This window comes from Meriones unguiculatus, chromosome 2 (assembly GCF_030254825.1).
Source record: "Meriones unguiculatus strain TT.TT164.6M chromosome 2, Bangor_MerUng_6.1, whole genome shotgun sequence".
Taxonomy (NCBI): Eukaryota; Metazoa; Chordata; class Mammalia; order Rodentia; family Muridae; genus Meriones; species Meriones unguiculatus.
The window spans coordinates 85,336,418-85,359,632 of record NC_083350.1 but is presented as its reverse complement, the minus strand read 5'-3'; the positions used below and the strand labels follow the sequence as shown (position 1 = coordinate 85,359,632).

At 44.4% G+C, this 23,215-nt stretch overlaps 1 protein-coding gene across 1 annotated transcript in view; it reads left to right on the top strand.

The window, feature by feature from the left end:
• The window catches only part of Thbs4 (thrombospondin 4), a 37,304-nt gene that overhangs the window by 4,860 nt on the left and 9,229 nt on the right, over positions 1-23,215 (top strand). The window contains exons 3-13 of the mRNA XM_021657657.2: positions 7,728-7,975; positions 10,020-10,128; positions 10,981-11,063; positions 11,330-11,381; positions 11,592-11,794; positions 13,149-13,286; positions 16,073-16,141; positions 18,273-18,425; positions 21,739-21,843; positions 22,079-22,186; positions 22,425-22,584. Of these exons, the coding sequence (XP_021513332.2) occupies positions 7,728-7,975; positions 10,020-10,128; positions 10,981-11,063; positions 11,330-11,381; positions 11,592-11,794; positions 13,149-13,286; positions 16,073-16,141; positions 18,273-18,425; positions 21,739-21,843; positions 22,079-22,186; positions 22,425-22,584 (1,428 nt within the window). The remainder of the gene's footprint in view (positions 1-7,727; positions 7,976-10,019; positions 10,129-10,980; positions 11,064-11,329; positions 11,382-11,591; positions 11,795-13,148; positions 13,287-16,072; positions 16,142-18,272; positions 18,426-21,738; positions 21,844-22,078; positions 22,187-22,424; positions 22,585-23,215) is intronic.

Sequence of the window (23,215 nt, the reverse complement as noted above, 5' to 3'; positions counted from 1 at the left end):
ATCCTTGTGAAGCCTTCTCCAACCTATGGCAGAATATTGACAAGCCTAGTCTTGTGCAGATCTTATTCAAGTAACCACAGCTACTGAGAGTGCAAAAATACAGAGACCCTGCCATGCCTGGGCAAGAGCATTCCACAACTCTCCATCCCTTCCTTTGACTCTTAAATATTCCTGTCCTCTCTTTCCATACTAAGATGCCTTCTGACAAGGTTTCATCCTCATGTTAGTCTGAAACTGGTTCAGAAAGGATGAGCCTAAGACAACTGCACATTGCCTTTATCACCCTTGGCTTTCATCAGTGTGCAGGGTAGGTAGCTTAAACAACAGGCATTTATTTCTCATAATTCTAGAGACTGACAAGTCTAAGGCCAAGTTCTAGGCAGGTGTGCTGCTTGTCTTACACAGTCATCTCTTCATGGTGTCTTCACACAGTGGAGATAGTGCAAGCTGTCTGTGTCTCTTCTTGCAATTGCATGAAGCCTATAAAGAGGGCCCATCCTCAGGACACAGCCTCAACTCATTAGCTCCCAAAGTCTCACCTTCAAATGCTATCACACTGGGGATTAAGACTTCAGTGGGTGAATGTGAGACCACCTTGCTGTGCCTGTGTTCCCTTGGATGCCATGGCTGAGCATGTAACTCGGAGCTTGGGGAGTGTTTTCTTGGCCGTCCAGAAGACCACAAACCCCAAGCAGCAGGGAAGAACGAATGGTTCTCAGCCTGATTCACCTCAGTGTACCAGTCTCTCACTGTTACCTGCCATCTGTTTTACTGTCAAAGGTAGTTGCTATCTGCACTGAGAAATGGCTCCCAAAGAAAAAGGTCATGGGATTTCACCCCTTCCTTTCCATTCATGCCCTGGGGACAACACTTGTTCCTGTTTATTAAGGAATGTGACAGATACATATTTTGCCACTTTGAGCATTTCTGAGAGAGGAGAGCCGAGACTCCTAACTGGATTTTATATTCATTTCAGCCTGCTTTATAAAGTAGACCCTTCCTAGTGTTTCTGAGTGTCTTTTAGATGTACTCATACTTGAACCCTTAAGCCTACAGGCTGAGAGAGGAAAACCTTTGCTTGCACAGAATGGTAGAGTAAAAAAGCTTAAAAGAGTGGGATATGGATCCTTTCCTTTAAGCTGCATTCTTATCCCCGCTTCCCTCCTCCAACACACTTGCCTATGGTTGTTTTTGGCCTGTCCCTGGGTGAGTCTCAAGGTGATGTGAGTCTTCAGGTAATGGAGTCTGGGATACGATGAGCAGATAGACCAGCCCTTCCTGCTTTTCCTCTGTTCCCTTCCACGCTAAGAGGAACACTTACCCTCCATGAGACAGCAGCCCCATTCTGTTCACGTCTGTTCAATTAGTCACTGACTTTTTAGCTATTTCAGATGACATTGAAAGACTTTTTTTTTTCCTGCTCAGTTCAATATGATAACTAGACCATAAAACGACCCTGGCTTTTCTTATTTGCCACATTGCTCCCTCTGTTTCTAAAATGGTCAGTCTGTGTAGACCATCATGCCAGGGAACACAGGAAACAATCCTCCCTGAATCGATTCTTCCCATTTACTCTCAAAGCCAAAGTGACATTCAGTCACAGCATGTACAGAAATGAGCAAAGGGCTTGTTACTGTTCCCTCTGAAGAGAAGCGATGCCATGCCACTGTAAGTTCTAGATGATCGACCTTTTACAGAAAAGATGAAACAGCTGATTGAAACCTTCACTTGTTTTCTGGTGCTGGACAACGAACCCAAGGTCTCATGTGCGCTAGGCAAGCACTGCGCCAGTAAGCTCTTCCCAACCTCCCTCCTATGGTTTAAATCTTAAATGTCCCCCAGAAGCCCATATACTAAGCTCATGTGCCACTGGAAGAGCATTCCATATAGCTGAGCAAGGTGGGTCACTGGGGAGGGGGGTGCCCTGGACAGGGACATAGAGACTCAGGACTTCTGTTTCTCTCTCTCTCTCTTATGGTTGACCCAAAGTGATCAGTTTTTGCTCTACCTCATGCTCCCCATCATGGTGCTCTGCCCATGGACCTCTGCAGATGTGAGGCAGTCCACCAGCTTGTTTTAATTTGTTGATGTCAGACATTTTTTTCACAGCACTGGAAAATTAACCAACATACCTCACCCGCCAGCCTGTTAGAAAAGACATGATTCTTAGAAAAAATGCAAACAACAAAAAGTGTTCTGCAGGAATTCAGAAATGAGAATTCTCAGAGAGTAAAGAGACATTTTGTGAGTATTAAAGCTTGGAGAGTTGAATAATGCATATAGAGTTGTTTCTCTAGAAAAACAGGGAAGGTACACATATTTGCCATCATTGCCAAAGCCAAAGTTCTAGAAAGGAGCAGCAGCCATGAAAGTAAAGAAGCAATGAGTTCCTAGGTCCAAGAAGAAGAGGTGTTGTGTGGTATGTGGCATGACTTCTTGTTGAACTGTTTAGTGGTAACCTTGCTGACATAGTTTGTGGAGGTCTGAGAGAGCAGCCTCCCTGTATGGTCGAGGTCTGAGTGAGAGAGCGGCCTTCCTGCATGGTGGTCTCCAGCATCCCTCAACTGGCCAAAGCTTGGCTGCTCTCCCTTTGGATAGTTTGCAAAGAAAACACTTCCACACTCAGAAGGAATCCAGATGTCTTTCTGCTGACTTAGAGAACCCAACCTGGGGACTGGAGGATAACTGCATGGGGACCCTGGGGAACAGGCCCGCTGATCTCAGATGAACCTGGAATGAACCAAAGAGTGACTGCAGACTGATGACTGTAGAAGAGCTTGCCAGTAAACTCTCTGCTTCAGTTCTTCCCCCTTCTCCAAGCCACCCTACCCATTGCCATTTCATTATCACTCACTAAATAGTTTTGGTCAAGGTACACCCAACCGCGAAGGCCTATGGTATCCCCCATTCCCAAATGAATGAGATGTGATTGCCTTACCTCTCCAGGTTCTACGCATAACCCTCAACTGTGCTGGCCAATTTGTACCTCAGTATAGCCTTCTCTGCAGCCCGTGCTTCCGTTAGAAAGAGTACCATCCCTTTCCGGCCCACTCATGTCATCTTTCTTTTTCTGCCCTTTTGTGCTTGCCCTGAGCTCTCCCCATTACATGTCCCATACCGTCTCAAATACCAAAATCCTGAACACCGAAGATCCATCTAAACACCATCGCATACTTTTCTCTAGGTGACTTTGTGATTTCTAGTAAAGAGAGGTAGTAACTGTACCTCACTTGGTACTTAAATTGCATACAAGACTCTTCAGTAGGTTATGAGCTCTTTCTCAGCAGAGATAAGACAGGACTTTCTCTGTTTTTGTATTGCCACAGCATTTTGTAGGCACTACAGCAGGGCCCCAAAGGTAACTGATTCCATATATGCAAGATGAATAAAATAGTGACACAGCCTTTTGTAGAAATTATGGAATTATAGTGTCTGGTACATATAAATTGTTTGAGAGGGGTTTTTGTTGTTGTTTTTTAATGAATGTATGTTAAAGAACTTTAGCTTCAAGAGGTAGTGTTTCTGGTGCAAATGACCTGTCAAATTCTTAGTAACACAGGTGTTAAGATCTTCATACAAATGAGTATTTTGCAGAAACTATGTGGTTGAGCATGTTCGAAGCCATTCTAATATCCTGCATGGTGACACCTTTCTTGTCAGCATCCCAGACTGGAGTCCCAGTTAAAAATTCTGACAACTGGTCATCATGAATGCATCTGCGAATCTGTCAGCACAGTGAGGGCGACAGCAAGAAGGCATTTCTGAAATTATAATAACTTTAAAATATGACGCAATTTGGCAGTGGTGGTTTTCATCTGAGACTTCCAAGAACTAAAGAGTAAAGTCATTTGCCATTATGCCACCTCCCTGCGTTCCTGCAGCCAGGTCACTCTCAAATATCTGCCCAAGCAGACAAAGTGCTATTGTTTCTAGGTTTTTAAAGCCGGCACCCTGCCTCATTACTTTAAAATTCGGTATGATATAACATTTCTACTACAAGGTCCATTTCTTCCAAAGCACTTTTTGGAAAATTCATTCCCAATATAGCAGAACTTCAAAACCTCCTCACTTGGGTTTAGTTCTGTGGCTTTGTTTTCATAGCAGCCACTGAGAGGGCATCTAATCAGGCTCAGCAGCTTGGGTCCCATGTCACTTGGTACACAGGTAAGCAATTGTCACCCTGTGACATCAGAACAGGCTTCAGACTGTCAAGGACACAGATAGGCTAGACTTACAGAGAAAAGTCCTCCATGTTTTTGTTTTTGTTTTTTAAGGCATGACTGTGGGTGACAACAACAAACAGCCATAAGGTTCCTTTCAGATACCAAGACTGTGAAGAAGAAATAGACTCAGAGTGTGGAAGGAAATTAGGGCAATGATCAGGTTGGAGCCAGTCCTGGGATAAGGAGTTTAGAATGGACCAGAAATCACTAGGAGCCACTGGAAGAGTTCATCTGCTTATCAGTGTGCTTGCTTTAAAAAGGAGGAATTGGGTCTGGAGCGATGGTTCAGTGGTTAAGAGCTCTTGTTCTTTACAGAGGTCCTGGATGTGACCCTCAATACCCAACTGGCAGCTCACAATGGTCTGTAGCTCAAGTTGAAGGAAATCTGATACCCTCTTCAGAACTCTGCCTGTACCAAGTGCAAATTAGTGCACATAGCATATATCATGCAAAACATCCATACGCATTTAAGTAAGCACAAGCTACTAAGTAAGTAAACAGGCAAGAATGGAATCAGGATAATCCTAGAGGAACCTCAGTCTTCCAGTCTTAAAACTGTACAAAAAGGCCCAATGGTGGAAGGGTTCTAGCAGAGGAACCCATGGGCACAGCAGATAGAGGCAGAAGCAAGTGCACAGCGGCATCTGCCAACATCAGCAAGATTAGTGGAGAGTCACACTGGTGTGCAGCCATGGGAACTGACTGCTGTAGCTGGAGAAACAGGCTGTACCCAGGGAACTTTCCCCTGAGAGCTGACCTGGCAGAGGTGTGGTGTTCCGGGGTCAGGGGCTGGCTTCTGAACTCCGGCAGCTCTCTAAAGAGGGAGCACGTGCATTCTGGGAAGGTCTGGAGGCACCCACCAAGCCAGCTGCAGGGTCTCCAGAGACTAAAAACTCAGTGCTGTTTGAGGGTCTCTGTGACAACTGATGAGGAAAAGTTGACTTCCCCAACTCCCTTCTGGGGTGGACTAAGGGCTCAGAGGATATAGTATAAAAGTATGGAGGCAGTGAGGTAGGAAGTTTGCCATAAAAGAGAAAAATGAAAAATGAAAGCAATAAGAGAACAAAAGTCATTGGCTCAAGAATGAAGAATGGTAAATGTCAAAGCACTTGGATAATTTTTTTAGCAGACACTGTGAAAGTTTCCACAACCCCCTTTTTCCCCTTGTCACAAGTCCTAGGCACTTGAGGGAATGTGTCATTTGGGAGACTTTGTTGCATATGCACGAAAAAATAAAGGCAGAAATATGGCACTTCTTCAGGACAGTCTGAGCACACAGGCAGGCTTGTTGCATAGGTGAAGACGGGAAAGCGCCACACTGTCAGCCTTTATCTACATGGAAAGCTTTAAAAGCAGCCTTAATTGTTCTTTGAAAGTTCATATTCACAGCATTTGCTCCACTGGGTATGTTTATAAAACTCATCTCAACTATTCAGTTATGACAATGAGCCATGACCCATGTGCAAAGGTCTGTTAAAATGGCGCCGAAGAGAGGTTTGTTTTTTACTTTGTTTGTTTGTTTTGTTTTGTTTTTTTTAAAACCACAGAAATCTTAGTTTGGGGGAGGAAAATCAAGAGCATTTGTTTTAACTCTGCATCTTAAATGCATATCTGTCTTCTTAAACTCTTAATACAGGGAGGATAAATAGTAGCTCTAACTAGAATGATGGTGTTTTGGCTAAAAGTGTGCATGACCTAATTCAAGTTTAATAGACAAGTGGTATTTTTATTGGCTTGTAAAACACCAGGTATTTGCAAACTGCTCTGAGTAGAGAAGGAATTGAAGTTTTAAGAAGTGAAGTGCTGCTTATGTTTGCTTTCGATTTCTTCTCTCTGTTACTGTACATGCATCCAATTCCAAGCCATGCAGCCATCATTTTAAATTAACCTGTGATACAGGTTAAAGAAAAGAGGAAAAGAGGAAAGATTCTCTTGCATGCAAGATTCAAAACATATCTTCATTTTCTTCTCAGGGGAAGTGAGTCAACACCTAGAACCCCCAAACTCAGGAGGGAAGAGGGGGAAGATAGGGAGAAAAGAGGGACAATGTCTCCTTGTGTGTATTCTGCAATCATTATTTCCTGTCTTTTCATGCCATGTTTAATATTTGTACTAAGTCTTACCAATATTCAGGAGACTTAGCCCTGCACTGCCATAGAGGGCCCAGATCTCACAAGTTCCCCTCTAACAGGAAGCACATAGTGGTGAGCACACAGCCTGGAAAGAGCTCTGTGAGAACTCCTCCTGACATTGCATGTCACAGAACATGATGAGTTCTTCTCCCTACATGGTTGTCAAATGAAAAACAGAGCTAGCAGATGTCAGAGGAGGCAGGAAGTGAACCTCGAAAGGGTAATGTGGACAAAGCCTTAAAATATACCATTTTCTTTGGCAACACTGAAACATAACAGTTTCTTGGCTAGCTGGCTTCCATGTCAGCTCTGTCTTGGTGATTCCAGTTAGCTGAAGAGGCACTTGAGGAAAGACACTTCAAGTTACTTGCAAATCACACAGATCAACACCACCAGAGACTTCAATATGAACACTAGCTTCCACTTTTTGTTTTTTAATATAAATGTGTTGGATTTGTGTGTGTGCTCCTGTGTGTGTGTGTGTGTGTGTGTGTGTGTGTGTGTGTGTGCCTAAGAGTGTCTCGACAAGTTCATCAAACCCTTGGAAACAAGTCATTTTAGTCTTTCTAGCAAAAACTCATCCAAAGAGTTCAACTCACAAATTGTTATCTTTTAGGACCATGTTTTAGCTCAGGTCCTAGGATATCAGTGAAGAGAGAGAAAGAAAAAAAGAGCTGAAAGCCAGAAAATTAAAATTCCCATGAGTCTTTAGTTTGTGCATATAATAAGATCATTAGCTTTGCATTTGGGAGAACATAAAATAAAGTCATGGTCATAGTTTCTGTTAGGGATGGGTTGCCAAAGACAGTGCTACATCTAAAAATGGTGTTAAATATGCCTACAAAGATCTAGACGTGTCCTGGAACACATCACACTGGCACTCTGATCTTAGTCCTACCCTGATGGTGACATGAGTAAGCCCCTTGTCTAAGCTTCACTGCTGCCCCAGTGCATACTCTAGTTTCATAGGGTTGGCCTAGGAGGCCAGCTGAGAACAGCACATTGTCCTGGAGTGTTCAGGGGCACCTGTGCTTGGCGAGTTGGTGAATGCATGCCTTTAGGAATGTACATGAATTTTATCTGACTTTCTGATGGGGGAAGGTTCTCTTTATTAAAGTTGTAGGATTTATTTTTGGGTTTGCTAGAGTTCTGTGGTTTTTCCATTCTTACAAAATACCCTCAGGAGAAAGGTAAATCACCTGATAGCACTGCACCGTGTCGAGGATAGAACCCGGCCACAGAAACTGCTAAATCAACGTTCGTGCCTACACCCTACGTGGTGCTCAGTAGTCGAGCCTGCGACCGGAAGGTCCCTTAGCCCAGAGCCATCTTTCCTCCTCTCATAACACCTTTGCTCTGTATCTGGCTCCAGCCATCCTCCGCTACCTGAAGAATGATGGGAAGATCCACTTGGTGGTTTTCAACAACTTGCAGCTGGCTGATGGGAGGCGCCACAGGATTCTCCTGAGACTGAGCAATTTGCAGAAAGGCACTGGCTCCATAGAACTCTACCTGGACTGCGCCCAGGTGGACTCCGTGCACAACCTCCCCCGAGCCTTTTCTGGCCTTGCCCAGAACCCAGAGTCCCTTGAATTGAGGACTTTCCAGAGGAAGCCACAGGTAGGAACCCACAAACAATTCTCCAAGGTGGAAAATGGGCTCCCATAGCCCAAGGTACAAAGACCTATGCTAAGAAAAATGTCAGCTCATCCCTGTTGGTCCAGTACTGCACTTTAGAGTCACATGGAGAACTGCAAAACATGTGTTAGATAGCCCCATCAACACAAAGTAAATTGGAATCTGAGGGCCTGGTGCCTAGGCATCAATATTTTTTTAATTCACATTTAATAGGAATTCAAAATTGAGAACTTATGTTTCTCATGAAATAAGTAGATTCTTTGGAGTTGGCTTTTCGTAAAGTTTAAAAGAGGTAGCTAAAAATTAAGTAAATTACTTTTGTCTGATAGGACCAGATATTTTTACTCCTTTTATAATGTTATTTATTATCTTAGTGCAAATAATAAAGAATGGTTGAGAACTGCCATTGGTTGAGAAGCACAAGAAACAAAATTTTATTTCACAAATATTGGCAAACCATTCAGAAATAAAGACAAGCTTAATGATGGCTTTGTTCAATGTAGTCTCAAAAAAATCTGATCATCTCTCTTCTGTTTCATGCCGTGTTGGTAGAAGTTTTTAATTGTACTATAAACAAATATGCTAATTTTTAGAGATTTCTTTTTCTTGTGTAATGTTTTGATTCCTATAATGAACTGGTAGTCTTTGGCCTTAGAAGTCATTTATATCTAGTCAGAGTTGTGAGTTCTGTCTGGTACAGAAAGCAGCACAAACATCAGTAACTATGTTCATCTCTTTGCCCATAATGTTGCGGTCTCCTGTGGCTCCATACTCATTTTACATTTCTGTCTTTCTGTTTCATCCTATGTGCTTTAGCCATAAGCTGTCTATGCCTAGCCTACAAAGAGGCTGGGGCAAGCAATGGTTTTATTGCTAGAAGGACCACAGTAACATTTTAGATAGTGATACAAAAACTCTAAAATTGATCCTAGAACTCTGTTCATGTGTATCAGGGAATATTATTAAGTAGAAACTCAAAGAAAGTTGAAATCTATGGGACACTTAGGTTTTGTTTTGATTTTTAGGAATTCATAAAGACAATTTTAATTCATATAAAGAATACAACTAATGTCTAGAAAGATAACTGGCTTTATTTCAGGGGCCCCCAAATCACCCAAAAGTGAATGGCAGTCAAAAGTTAGCCACTGATCATTTTAGATATTGGTGTCTACAATCAAATAAATCAGTTGCTTAAAGTCAGGACTCAGCCAAGACAATATCTCACAAACTATACTCAGAATTTTCTCAAAAGTTCTACCTTCTTAGTCTATTCATAGAGCCTTGGTCTTCATGGCCACATGCTATTGAGTTACTCAAAAACTGGCCTCATTCTAGACATAGAAATCAGAACTACCCAAAATCCCGCCTCCATGGACCACACATTCTGACCACCAACACAGTACTCGTTACTAGGCTGAATAAATCTTGCAAAATTAAAAAAAATCTCTGCAAATGATTAATTAATCCAAAATAATGATGTTCAGTTCACATTAGCAGCTAAAACAAACTTTTTCTGTCATAGTCACATCATACGAATGAGTACAAGGTAAACGAGTCAGGAGACTGACTTTGCGACCAACAAGGAGAAACTGACAAAAAAAAAATGTGAGAAACAGTGACCTAGTGACCATAGAATATAATGTCACTCATTCCTGTGGCCCAAGAAAGTCAGAAGCTTGTTGTGACAACCTGGAGTCAAGACATACTAAGAACAGCTACTTCAAACTGTCATCTAAATTCTATACGCAAATTCCCAGCAGTCCTTGAGAGGTTCCTGTCACAGAATACTATGTTTTGTTTTTTGTGAAGAAAATCCCCCTTCAGATGCCAGGGTTTTCCTTGGCAACTGGCTATTTCCACATGTGCTTCAGTCAAAAAGGTGGGCCACACAAGCTTATGGGAAAATGTGAACCTGCATAAATGATGTTAATGCCTGTTTCCAAGCACATTGGGCTGCTCTTGTTAGGCACTCTGGCTTTTGAATGGTGGCACTGGTCTGTGGTATGCATGTTTTTTTTTCTCCCAGGACGTCTTAGAAGAGCTAAAGCTGGTGGTGCGTGGGTCGCTGTTCCAGGTGGCCAGCCTACAAGACTGTTTCCTGCAGCAGAGCGAGCCCCTGGCTGCGACAAGCACAGGTGTGGGCTCCTGGGCCATGTGCACTGTAAACTCTCATCAACACAGACTAGTGTCAAGACTCCTAAAGGGGCTGAGCCTCTAACCATATCTGGGCTGGGACGGCCCCAGAGACGGCCCCTGTACAAATCAGGCTGGTGGACTAAGTCCAGGCCAGAGAATCTCTTCACTGCCCTTTTATTTGAAATTTATTTATTTATTTATTCACTTTACATCCTCTCCTCACCCCCTCCCTCTTCTCCCGGACCCAACCTCCCTTCTTCCCCATCCCCCTACCCTACCCCTCAGAAAGGGGAGTCCCCCAGCACATCAAGTCCCATCATGGCTGAGTGAATCCTCTTCCTCAGTGGCCTGGCAGTTTGCCCATCTAGGGGAAAGGAATCCAAAAGTAGGCAACAGAGTCCATGTATGAGACAACCCTTGCTCCCCACCCTTTTATTTTTATAACTTGCAAATTTGGACCAACTAACAAACAGTATCAGTGGCATTATTTTGTTAGATGAATTAGATAAATCACCCTAAATTGAATTCAGATACCCTAGGTTCTGAATAGCCTTGCCACAGTGATTATCTAAAGAGTCATTTAATTTTGAGTCACTTAGAAATGTCATCCAACCAGTCATAGAGGTGCATTCCTGTATTCCCAGCACTCAGGAAGCTGAGGCAGGAGGATTGCCAGTTTGATACCAGCCTGGGCTATATAGGAAGACCCTGTCTCAGAAAAGCCCAAGGGCTAGGGATGTAACTTAATGGTAGAGTGCTTTGCACAACATGTACAAGAAAGGCCCTAAATTCTAGTCCTGCAGGACCAAGCCACACTGGCTGACCGCTGCTTACCTTTGCTGTTCCTACAGGAGACTTTAACCGACAGTTCCTGGGTCAAATGACACAATTAAACCAGCTCCTTGGAGAGGTGAAGGATCTCCTGAGGCAACAGGTGAGGAGCAGAGCAGCTTTATGTGCTGGCAGATGGAGTGGCTGGCCCACATGGGCAGGAAGGATGTAGGCCTGAGACATAACTCACGTAGCCCCACACAGCCCACTAGCCCAGACTCAGTCAGAAGAAAAGAGGGAACACGCTTGCAGTGAGGCTCCCTGGCCAAGGCAGTGGGAGGCTCTTTGAGTGCTGTAGAACCTTTCTTGGACAGGTCTACAGGATGCTTTCGAGTATTCCTTTACACTCATTTCCTTCTTTTTCTAAAGGTCAAGGAAACGTCATTTTTGCGAAACACTATTGCCGAATGCCAGGCTTGTGGTAAGTGCCCCTGTGGTGACCTGCTCCTTCTGAGTGGGGTGGTACAGACTGAGGATCTGAAGTGAGGTCACATGACCGCAGCTTCTCATAGTTCTGCACAGGAGTTGGTGGGAAAAAGGAAAAAACATAAGGAAGCCATTTTTCATTTTGTATCCTACATAGTCTGCATGAATTAATAAACCTATGGATTGAACTGGTCTTGTTTTGCAGGTCCTCTCAGCTTTCAGTCCCCAACCCCAAACACGCTGGTGCCCATAGCTCCTCCAGCACCCCCAACTCGCCCAACACGCCGGTGTGACTCCAACCCTTGTTTCCGAGGTGTCCGCTGTATGGACACCAGGGATGGCTTCCAGTGTGGACCGTGCCCAGAGGGTTACACGGGGAATGGGATCACCTGCTCCGACGTGGATGAGGTAATACTCAGCTGGACAGGGTAGGCCCTCCAGGTCTCTTCCTTGCCACTGTGAATCAAGAAGCCAGGCTGTGTATTAGTGGCCGCCTGAGTTGTCCCCCAGGCTTCAAAGAAGCCTTACGGAGGCTTGACATTCCTGAGACACAATGAGTGGCAGCCAGAAAGCATAACATACAATTATGGCTGTCCTTGTCACTTTTCTCTGTGTTTCCAGCTTGTTCCCAGCTTTTTTACTGGCCACGTCGCTACGTTGCTGTAGTTCCTACTTTCTCCTCCAACATCTGTGCTGACTGTGTCTCTGAACAGTCTATGTTAGAAGTCTGCATGTGTGAGAAGTAAGGGTCAGTGTAAGGGCCCTTGTTTCAGAAGTGGTGATAGCTTTCTTTGCGCTTCTTAAATAGTGGAGCAGAGGGACCCTCACTGCAAGCACATCTGTTAGGGAGGCCTGAGGGCAGCCGCGGCACACAACGATGCAGCCAGCGATAGCGTGCCAGCTCTACAGCCAGCAGGCAGAACTCTGGCAGGAAACCAGCAGAACCATCATCCAGGCCCGAGTCTAGTCACAGGACAGCGCCCATAGCTGGTAGCAAAGCTGCACCCAAACTGTGCACCAGAGAGAAGACTGAAAGAGAAGTGGAGGGAGACGCCTCTCACATGGGCCCTAAAGGCTAATGGCTGCTCAGACAACTTCCTGTTCCCACAGAGTGTGAGGTTAGGCTGGCCTCTAGGAATCTCTCAGTTGGAAAACTGACACTGCACATCTTCCACAGAACTGTATCTGGTTTTTATCTGTGAGCTGGAATTTGCCTCCTGTTTTGAAAGGGCAGGAAATGCTCATGTTTTTTACATTAGTTAATTTTTTTTTTTAATAATAGATATCAGAACCATCTTGTAGGCTCTTTAGGCAGCCTTGGAATTGTCACGAACAGGACAGGGCAGAGAGGCAAGCCCTCCCTGAAGGGCCCTGTCTAACTGCCCCAGTTTCCATGAAAGATTACCTGATGCTCTAGGAGTCATCTAAAAGGCCCCTGGTGACTGGTGCAGGCACACAGGCCTTTGCCAGGACATTGTTAGAATACGAGAGAATGTGGACACCAGGACATAAACTGGCCATTGTTAAAGAGCAATTTAGTGTTGACAGAGCCTCTTCCATAGTGTAGTAAACAGCTACAGGACAACCCAACCTGGGGTAATCAGGGATTCAACAGGTAACTATGATGTTGGAAATTGCAATTTTTCTCTTGTCTATTTACCCACAGAATATAAAGGAATAAATAAGCATATGAAAATAGGCTGTGGAAAGTTCCAAGTTATTTTCCCCACAGAGCTATAGACTGAACCTTTTCTTTCCCCAGTGCAAATACCATCCCTGCTATCCAGGTGTGCGCTGCGTGAACCTGGCTCCGGGTTTCAGCTGTGGTGCATGTCCAGTAGGCTTCTCGGGGCCCATGGTGCAGGGTGTTGGGATCAACTTTGCTAAGACGAACAAGCAGGTGAGCAGAAATTGTGATTTTCCATTCATTTCTCATTATTGGACAATTTTCTCAGCTTCTCAGCACAACCCTTCACCACTGCGAGCAGCCAGTGCCTTGTGGCATAGCGTGATGTATGGCAAGGAAAGTGTTATGACTCGTTTCTGAGGGCGCATGTCCATAAAGTCTAGTGAGAGGAAGCTGTTACAGTTGGGGTAATAGAGAATTATTAGAACTGTGGAATGAAGGTGTGCAGTATGATTTTAGACTCACTCTGTTGATAGCCTTTGGACATCTTGTCCTGTAGAATAAATTGAGAACCTGAGAGTCAAATAAAAGCTTGGGAAATTAAATCACTTTACAGAGTCATTGTTGCCAATCCGAAGCTGCTTTCAGATGAGAGGGTTTGAAGAGTCGAAATAAACCCTCCAAGGAAGCCTACCCTTTTTCTTATATAAGCTATAAATTGCCACAAAGCATCTCAGTATTGCCTGACAGTCTCCATTTATCTCCAAATGCTCTGCAATATCTGGTCATTATTTAATTGACTGACTGTGAAATGCTTTTTGATGTTTTGGGCTCTTAAAAATTCTTGGTCTATAAAGATATTTTACTACCTTAGGGAAATTATTAGTTTTGAAGAAGGGCAACTGGGTCATTATTTTGTTGCTGCTTATCAAAGGATTCTGGAGGGCATCATTTTTCAAGCTAGAAAAGGAAAGCAAACTGGACATAGGAATGACAAGGAACCACTAAGATAATGAGCCTAGTTTTTCTTCTTCTTCTAAGGACAAAATCTCTCAGATTGAACCAAGGAAAATTGGCAAAATGTCATATGAAATGCTTGATGTAAGCTAGTAAGGGACACTTGACAGTGGATATATGAATCCACATATGTATATATGAATATATGTATGAATTCCTAACCCCTACTGTGTGTGCATGTCTTTGTGTATGTGTGTATGTGTGTGAGTGTATGAAGGAGTCACTTTGCTAAAACTTTATGATAAATTTTTAATGAATTGCCAAATTCAGTAGAATTCAAAGACAAGAGTGTTTCTAGGGCTATAAGGGATGCCAGCGCCACACCGGCTCGTGGACATCAGAGCAAGGGCATTCAGTGTGTACATGAGTGCAGCAGTCACGAACATCAGGAGACCTCGTATGTATGTATTTATCCTGGGCAAAGCCAGGATCCTTAGATAATGTGCCTCTTCACGGCACAGAGATGGAGAAACATTGGTAGCTCAAATGAGCAAGAGAGTTTGACTTCAGCTTTGGGACACGGTTGATAAAGGTGAAAATCACTTAGCAGGCAGCACAGCACCAAGGTTACAGTTACAAACTATAAGCCTGTGTTATCAGCTATTTGCGTAAAACCTTCCTGAGGCTGTTACAACACAGAGGCCGTATGTGTGCAGATGCCAACACCAGGGCCAGCGAAGGCCCCTTTCAGGGCCACTATGAAGAAACTGTGATGAGGGAACAGGGAAAACACCAACTGAACAGGGTCAGTGCTGTGGTCAAAGAAAGGGCACTGTCTGGAAAAACCAGACAAGTGCGAAAAGTATTCAAATAGAAGTATTCTCAGTTCATGTATGTGGTTCCAAGGCTGACCCCTCTGCATTGAACAACCAGCATGGGCTCAACCTGGGAGAAGCTAATTCCCTCCTCCCAGCAGTCAGCAGTGGCCTGTAGGTCTTTGTTTAGAAGTGGGACTCCATGAAAAGTTCCCCTTCTCATGTTAATGTATCCACTGATATTGCTATTTTCTGGTCTTGTATGTGCAGATGTTTCTAGGAGAAACTGTTTCCACAAAAGATGTCTTAGTATTCTGGCTCTTATGATATTTCCATCCCCTCTTTTCAAATGTTCTCTGAAAGCAACTCCAGGACAGCCAAGGCTACACGGAGAATCCCTGTCTTGAAAAACAAAACAAACAAACAAACAAAATTTTTAAAAATTAAAAAAAAAATCAAATGTTCTCTGAGCCACAGATGCAGCCGTTATTTATGTCTGTTTATGCATATACATACATATATGGGTATGTAATAAACATAATCAAAGAAAAAGAGGCAATTAACTTGAGGGTAGTGGGGCATGGGAAGAGTTCTATTCAAATTGAAAACATTTAAAAATAAATAAACAAAAAACTAGGTAAAATCATTTTTTTGAGGAAAGGGAAAAGGGTGTTATCAATAAAAAATAGAACCACTGAGTTTAATAACTCAATAGAAAACATGTGTGAAATGTCACAATGGAACGTACTATATGGTAATAAAAACTGGTTTTAAAAACTCAGTCAACAGGTAAAACAAACTAGACACAGCTAACATGAGAAGCTGAGAAGTGATTCTGAGACCACCTCTTGGAATTTAGCCAAGATTCACAAAACAAGTGAGAGGGCAGGGACCGAAAGACACTATTATGAGAATGCTCGGGATTCCTCTGATGATGGAGCCAAAGGACCAGAAATAGTCAAACTGGAGAGAAGTTTCTAGAACTGAAGAAAAACAGCAATCCTCAGAAGTGTGTTGGGTACCAAGTGGGAAAAAAAGGAAAAGGCTCTCCTGACTAAAGTTTACAAAATAGAATAAGTTATGCACGCCATCTTCTCTGAATGTCTTGAACCTGCACAAAGGCAGAATCTGTGATTAGATTAAGTGTACCAATGCCCAGAGAGCTAAAATAATCATCTCTCACCATTGTACCTAAAAGTCTGTGTGTCTTTCCCCAAACATGGAAAGACATGTTTGCTGCTCTAGTTAGGCAGTTGGTCTGAGATGTCTTTGAACTTTTATGCCTAGGTGTGCAATGACATTGACGAGTGTCGAGATGGAGCATGTGTTCTGAATTCGATCTGCATTAACACTCTGGTAAGCATTTCTCACAGCTCTTCTATCAAAGTAGGGCCAGCTCAGAAGCAGGTAGGTGTGTGCAGGTCGTAACTCCAAACACATAGACCGTATGAACATATAACATGTGATTGGCAGAATGAGGGCAAAAGTCTGTGCTGAAAGCATGTTTACTGTTAGAGTCATTTGATAATTAATAATTAATTTTGTATTAATAAGCCAAGTTCTTTATCCTTTGTCAAAATTGTTTTTTGATAATTATTTTGCCATCTCATCATGGTGAAAATAGTTCCTGCAAAGCCAACTTTAGGAAGGGACAGCTTCCTTTGGCTCCTAGTCCATTGTGTTTGGGAGGGACCGGCAGTGAGCGTGGGGCAGCTGGTCACTATGTGCCCAGAAGCAGGAAGCAAAACGACAGATGAATGCTGCTCTTCAAGTAGTACTCTCCTCTTTCCACCCACTGGATGGGGCCACTGAAGCTCACAGTGGGATAGTCCTTCCTTAGTTAAGTCTTTCTGGAAATGTCTCACACTATACCCAGAGAGCTGGGTCTCTCAGGGGACTCCACATCCAGTTAAATGGATGGTGAAGATGAGGACCATCCTCAACATGAAGAGCCTGTTGGCTTATATTCATGGTTCAGTATTTTACTGGTGACCACAGGATCATCAAACAGTAGTTTTTATCTTTTAAAAAAGAAAACTTTTCAAAAGCCATTTGCATTAAATTTGAAGGCTTAGCACTTACAGGAGCCCATAATTTAAATACTCTGGCATAGGCTTTATTTCTGGACATTCGTATTAACTGTGTAAAAATTAAAGATGGAATAGAGTGGAATATCAACAACAAAAAAAGTTCTGATTCTTCTCCATCATCGTAACTTTTACAAAAGGCTTGATTTTTGCTTACAATTCTCTGGGAAAACAGTTTAATTCCTAACTTCCATATTTCCTTGCAAGTGTAAGTCCTTGAATGAATGCCACCATATCCATCGATTCTCAGAAGCACCCTATGAGCAGACCGCAGCATGGATTAAACGTTTGCAGCACAGGGATGTTGTGTAGTTAGGCTGAGGCCGGCCACAAGCAGCTTGGGCTTCCAGTCTTGTTGCAGAGCCTGAGGCATCGTCCACAATACTGTTATTTTTTAGGAAAATAATGGTTCTTACACTTTTTAGCCTTTTCTAGGACAAAGCTTGTCTGCAGAAACAGATTTGGGAAACCTTGGTATAATGGTAATAACAGAAACCACCAGAGAGAAGAAAAGTAGACAGTGGATAGACCTCCAGAGAACCCCAAGACGAAAGAGTAGGCAAGAGGAAAAAACAAACAATAGCAACAGAAAAAGAGAAGCTGGGAAAAGGACTGAGTTGACAGCATGTCCAACAAAACTGATAGATTATTTTAAAAATCACCAGCAAAAACCACTGGCCTTGCATTACCAGTCAAGAGGTCCAAATTTACTAAAATCAACTGTAAATGATTCAATCAGTTAAGCTTTGTGGGTGAACACATTCAAAGGTACTATCATAAAAGTATGGTGCCATGTTTTACAGTGCTGTATTATATACGTAAAATAAACGTTCGAACCAAAGAGGGAAGGTCACATCTGCAATACCAGTACCCAGGGGCCTGAGGCACCCTAATTTAGATCACCCCAAGTTCAGGGCTGCTCTGTGCTACCTGGTGAGTTCCAGGGCAGCCTTAATTATAAAGTGATACTTTATCTAAACAAAAACAAGTCACTACAGTCAGGGGATGGCTGTGCTATGTAAATTAACTGTGGTAATTATTTCACAATGCAGACACATATCATATCATCACATTGAATATCAACACATATCATATCATCACAATTTCTGGGCCAGTGAGATGGCTTGGCAGGGAAAAGCACTTGCTGCCAAGCCCAGCGTTCTATGTTCAATTCCTGGGACCTTCTGGTGAAAGGAGAGAACAGGCTGTCCTCCGACCTCCACACAATTTCATAACACCTGTGCCCACTCTACATGTCTCGTGTATATATACATACATACATATACATATATATATGTATTTATTCACCAACACACACAGGAAGCTATGGGTCATTATGCTCAATCCTGGTACCACGGAGTGGAGACTCCAGCTTATCATCTCATCTTTGTTCCTTGTAGGGATCTTATCGCTGTGGGCCTTGCCAGCCCGGGTACACTGGCGATCAGACAAGGGGGTGCAAGGCTGAAAGGAGCTGCAGGAACCCGGCACTGAACCCATGCAGTGCGAACGCCCAGTGCCTTGAAGAGAGGCAGGGGGGTGCAACATGTGTGGTGAGTTCTTGGTTTGCTTGAAGCTTTTCCTCTTCCTTCTTAAGCACAACCCTCCCCAGTTTCTACTTGCTTCAGAATCAAAGTAGGCCAAAAATTAAAAGCTGTAGCTGAGACCAGCACAGACTATGTTATAATTGGCTCAGTTAGGTTTCTGAGCAACAATCTGAGGCCCAGCTCACCATGATCTCCCCCTTCTCAGGCTCTTGGCTAAGGAGCAATCAGCCCCTATGGGACACACGCGCCCTATGACTGTATGTGGAAATTTTGCCTAAAATGCCAACAGCTGAGAGACAGGAGAGCCTCCTCCCCCCACCCCTGCTCTGACCCCTGGTTGTATACTTCAGGGCACACCCATTTTCATTCATGACTTTTCTCACCTTTTAGATGCCCAGTGCTAATCTGACCTGATAACCTGGGTGGAAGGGCAGAGGTGAATGGGAATGCTGTTAGAAACACAGAAATCTGTCTCCCATGGAGGAGTGAGTGGCACCTTCTCTGTATCCCTCTTGAGCCTGATGCAGACACAGCTCAGTGAATTGTTAGTCTTCTGCTCCATCCCCAGCTCTGGCACCCTGGCTCTTAGCCCTTTATAGAAAAGCCTTTTTTCTAAGACCGATTCCCAATCCCCAGGACCACAGTTCTCAGGGGACTTAGGCACCAACATCTCAGCTGGCTTCCGTTGCTCGATTCTTTCTCTGTCATGGGGCTCCAGGTGTGCAGCAGGAAAGCTTTGACCTGTGCTCCCAAATACCATGGTGAGCCCCTCTGAAAAGCGTAAAAATCTCCCCTCTAAGAGCGCAGGTGTGGTGGCACACACCTATAATCGTGTCTCTGTGAGTTTAAGGCCAGCCAGAGCCGCCCAGTGAAACCGTGCTTAAAAAGAAAATTCCCTCCACATTCCACCTCAGACGTATACTGCTTTATCTCTCTGCTGGAAACTTTCCCCAAGTCATCTTATCACTTTTTAAATCAGAAAATAAGACTGAAAACTGAAATAATAATAATTAATAATAATGACAAGTATAATAAAGTCAGCCCTCCACAGCAGTTCCAGCATTAGGCAAGGTCCAGAGGAAGCAATGCCTGTGTCAGAAGAAGAAAAAGAACCAAGCTTTCCCCCAATCCTGATGGTTGGGAGTGTTATTACACACACACACACACACACACACACACACACACAGGCACACTACACACACACACACACATATATATACATATATATGTGTACTTTTTTCCTAAAAGGCATTGAAAAGCAAGTATATATCTGTGCTTAAATTGCTCATTTTCTGTGGACAAATTGATGACTCTTCCGGGAGTGGGTGATGGGGCTCTTAATATGTTTTTGAATTTGTAATAAGGCACAGATGGTTAAGGATTAATAAACTCGGTGTGACTACTAAAATAATTTAATATGCCAGAAAATGGCTCATTAAAAATATATTTATTCCTAGAGGAAATTTTTTCCTCATTAAAATGAGTGGAGGACCGAGCCCACAGCTGAACTCCCCAGGTCTAGCAAAGGCACTGCAGAAGTCCTTGAGTGGGACAGGGCTCTGGAAAAGGGCCTCTGGCATGGGCGGGGGGAGCCAACTCAGAGAGAGCAGAGGAGGAGGACAGGTAAGGGGTGCCAGGGATGATACTGGCCGGATAACACCTTATTGCTACTGAGAAAGCAGGACATTTCTCAGAGGTTTGTCCCTGCTGCCGGTCCTGACTCTCCTGTGCTTCCCCATCTTTGCTCCTTTCGGGCCCTCTTTTCCTTTCCTGCAGCAGTGCCTCTCTGACATGGTGCCGGACTCCATCTCCTCTCTCTCTATCTGTCCTCCCCCACCCCTACCTCCACTGCCCGCACTGGATCTGACTCCCAGTCCCCACCTCACATGCAACAGCTTTTAGGAAAGGTTTTCTCTTTCCTTGGTGAGTCAGACATCCTGGCTCTGGGATACCTTCAGAGATGGGCTTTACACAAGGGAGACCTCAAAAGTGCACATGAACTAAATGCAAGTAGTAAAAGTCCGAAGGGGCAGGCGAGGTTAATGCTCACAACTCTGAGAGCCTGAGCAAGGTGCTGGCCCAGGCTGAGCTCATGACTCTTGCATAAAAAGGACAGTGATGACCTTGCAATGTCTTCTTAAGGACTGGAGAAAATGGCTGGGAAAATCTACTTTAAAAACTGTTGGCACATAAGCCAGAGAAATGACTCAGCAGGTAAAGGTACCTGCCACCAGCTTCACACACACACACACACACACACACACACACACACACACACACACACTGATAAATGAACCTTTGAACCCACTATTCCATGAGCTAAACTAACACTAAAAAGGACAAACACAGTGAAATGATCTAAGGCAACATTATCAGCCATAACAAAAATGTTAGAAACCTGGCATCCCCAGGAGGAAAACCCACTGAGTCTGTCAAGACAAGCCCAATGCAGCCTTATCTGTAATAGATCTATGGCCGCTATTCCATGGAGAGAGAAGAGAGCACTCCAAATGGAATGTTGTGTTGTTTTGTAAGCTGCAGAAAAGTGTATAAACCTAGTTGTGTGCACTGAAGGAGAAGACGAAAGAGAAGGACTGTGTACCTGCTTGTCTGTGGACAGACCCTCTGAGCATGTACGGGAGAGTGAGTCGCCTTTGCTTGTCTGAGCTATGAGACCAGGAGCCAGAAGGAACATTCCCTATCCATCTCCCTTTGAGCCTTTAGAATCATTAGTCTATTCCCGTACAACTATAAATCGTTCTGATTTTTTCTTCCTTTGTTTGTTAATGAGTTTTGGGTTTTATGGAAGGGTGTTGAATTGACACAAATGAGCCCAGGTGCCTTCCTTCATTGCTCTCTGCCCATATCTTTCTGAGACAGTCTCTACAGAATGCGGAGCTCACTGATTATCTGACTATGTGGCCAGCAGGCCCTTACGAGGCTCCAGCGGCCGCCTCTAGCTGCTGCACCAGTCTTTTCCATGAATGCTGGGGCCCCGAAAATCAGGCTCTCACTCTTCTGCGGCAAGCACCTTACATAGGCTGAGGCATCTTTCCAGCCCTTGTTTTGGTTTGTGGCGACAGACTCTCAGGCTGGCTTTTAACTCACTATATAGCTGAGAATGACCCTTGAACAGTCCTGAGCTTACAGGTGTGGTCCAGCATGCTTAACACAACTGGACTGTTAAATCCCACCCACGCAGGGTGTGAGGCTCCTGGATCTTCCCCTGGAGACTCCCACAGGGGAGCAGAGGCTGCACCAATCCCCTGCCTCTTTGGGGGCTGTTTTCTCAGGCCTTTAACAGGCTCTCCCTTCACAGTGTGGTGTCGGCTGGGCCGGTGACGGCTACATCTGTGGGAAGGATGTGGACATCGACAGTTATCCCGATGAAGAACTGCCCTGCTCTGCCAGGAACTGCAAGAAGGTAAGGGGGCAAACAGGAGAAGAAATTCCCTGTGCACTTCCAAAGCCATGGCTTATATGGCTTTGGGAAGCTTCTACTGGTTCTATCTAAAAAATTTAAAGTAGCTGCATCTCAAATGGAGCAAACAAAACCCCACTAGCCAACCCGGGCAGCCACACTCAGTCTTGAGATCAGAAATACTTTTTGACTGGAAGCAGGTGACTAGGGCATGACTCTGAGCTGTTTCCCCCATCAGGATAACTGCAAGTATGTGCCAAACTCTGGCCAGGAGGATGCAGATGGAGATGGCATCGGAGATGCGTGTGACGAGGATGCTGATGGAGACGGGATCCTGAACGAGCAGGTACCAGCTTTGCTGGGACAGCACACCGGGGAAAGTGGAAGCGAGCCTGTGAGGCCGGTCACCGGCCTCCATCACCCATCACTCCATCAGGCTCTTTGCCCATGTCCCACAGCATTGAAGCTTTTGTCCTATGAGAGTCATGAGTGGTTGAACTATACCACAGACAGACGTGGGCAGCCACAACAGGAAGGCAGGTATAAGTAGGTCTGAGTAAGTGTCCTATTTTCTCACCATTTAGGACAACTGTGTCTTGACTCACAATGTAGACCAAGGGAACAGTGATAAAGATATCTTTGGGGATGCATGTGACAACTGCCGGACCGTCTTGAACAATGACCAGAGGGACACTGATGGGGATGGAAAAGGAGATGCCTGTGATGACGACATGGATGGAGATGGTAGCTTTGCTTTGCTCAGTCTTCTATGTGGAATTTCCTTGTCCTTCTGGCCTCCCAAAGAGTGGGACTAGACATGCGGAATCAGAAACTCCCTCTGTAGCGCTCCCTCCGACCTTTGTCTGCTGGGCCGGTAACCCTACATGTTTCTGGTACTTTGGCAGAGACTGTGAGAATGCTTTCTGCCAGTGTCTTGTCAGAGCTGTGTCTGCACGGCACCTGCCTTCCTGGATTCTCCCCAGTCCCTACCCCGAAACCTGGGAGAGCCCTGGGGATGAAGCACTGAGTTTTTAGTAGGGTCAGACCCTACACCCCGGGGACAGGCTCCAGAAAGCAAGCCCGGAAGATGTGGCCAGGCCCTGCTTTTCTCTGGGCAGGGCTGGGATGTCATGATGGCTGTGCTGCCTACCTCTGGGATGCTACCACAGGGACTTTCTGTGAGGTCCAGGCCATAGGCAGCTCTGAAGCCCCATCAAGCTCAAGGAAAGACATTTTATTCAATATGGTACCCATAGCATATGACAACTATCATTAAAAGGCAGCCTAGAATCTGAGTTTCTGAAAACATACCATACTACCCAAAGAACCGCCTTTTAAAAAGACACCAGCCCTCAAGCACACATGTTCACTCCTC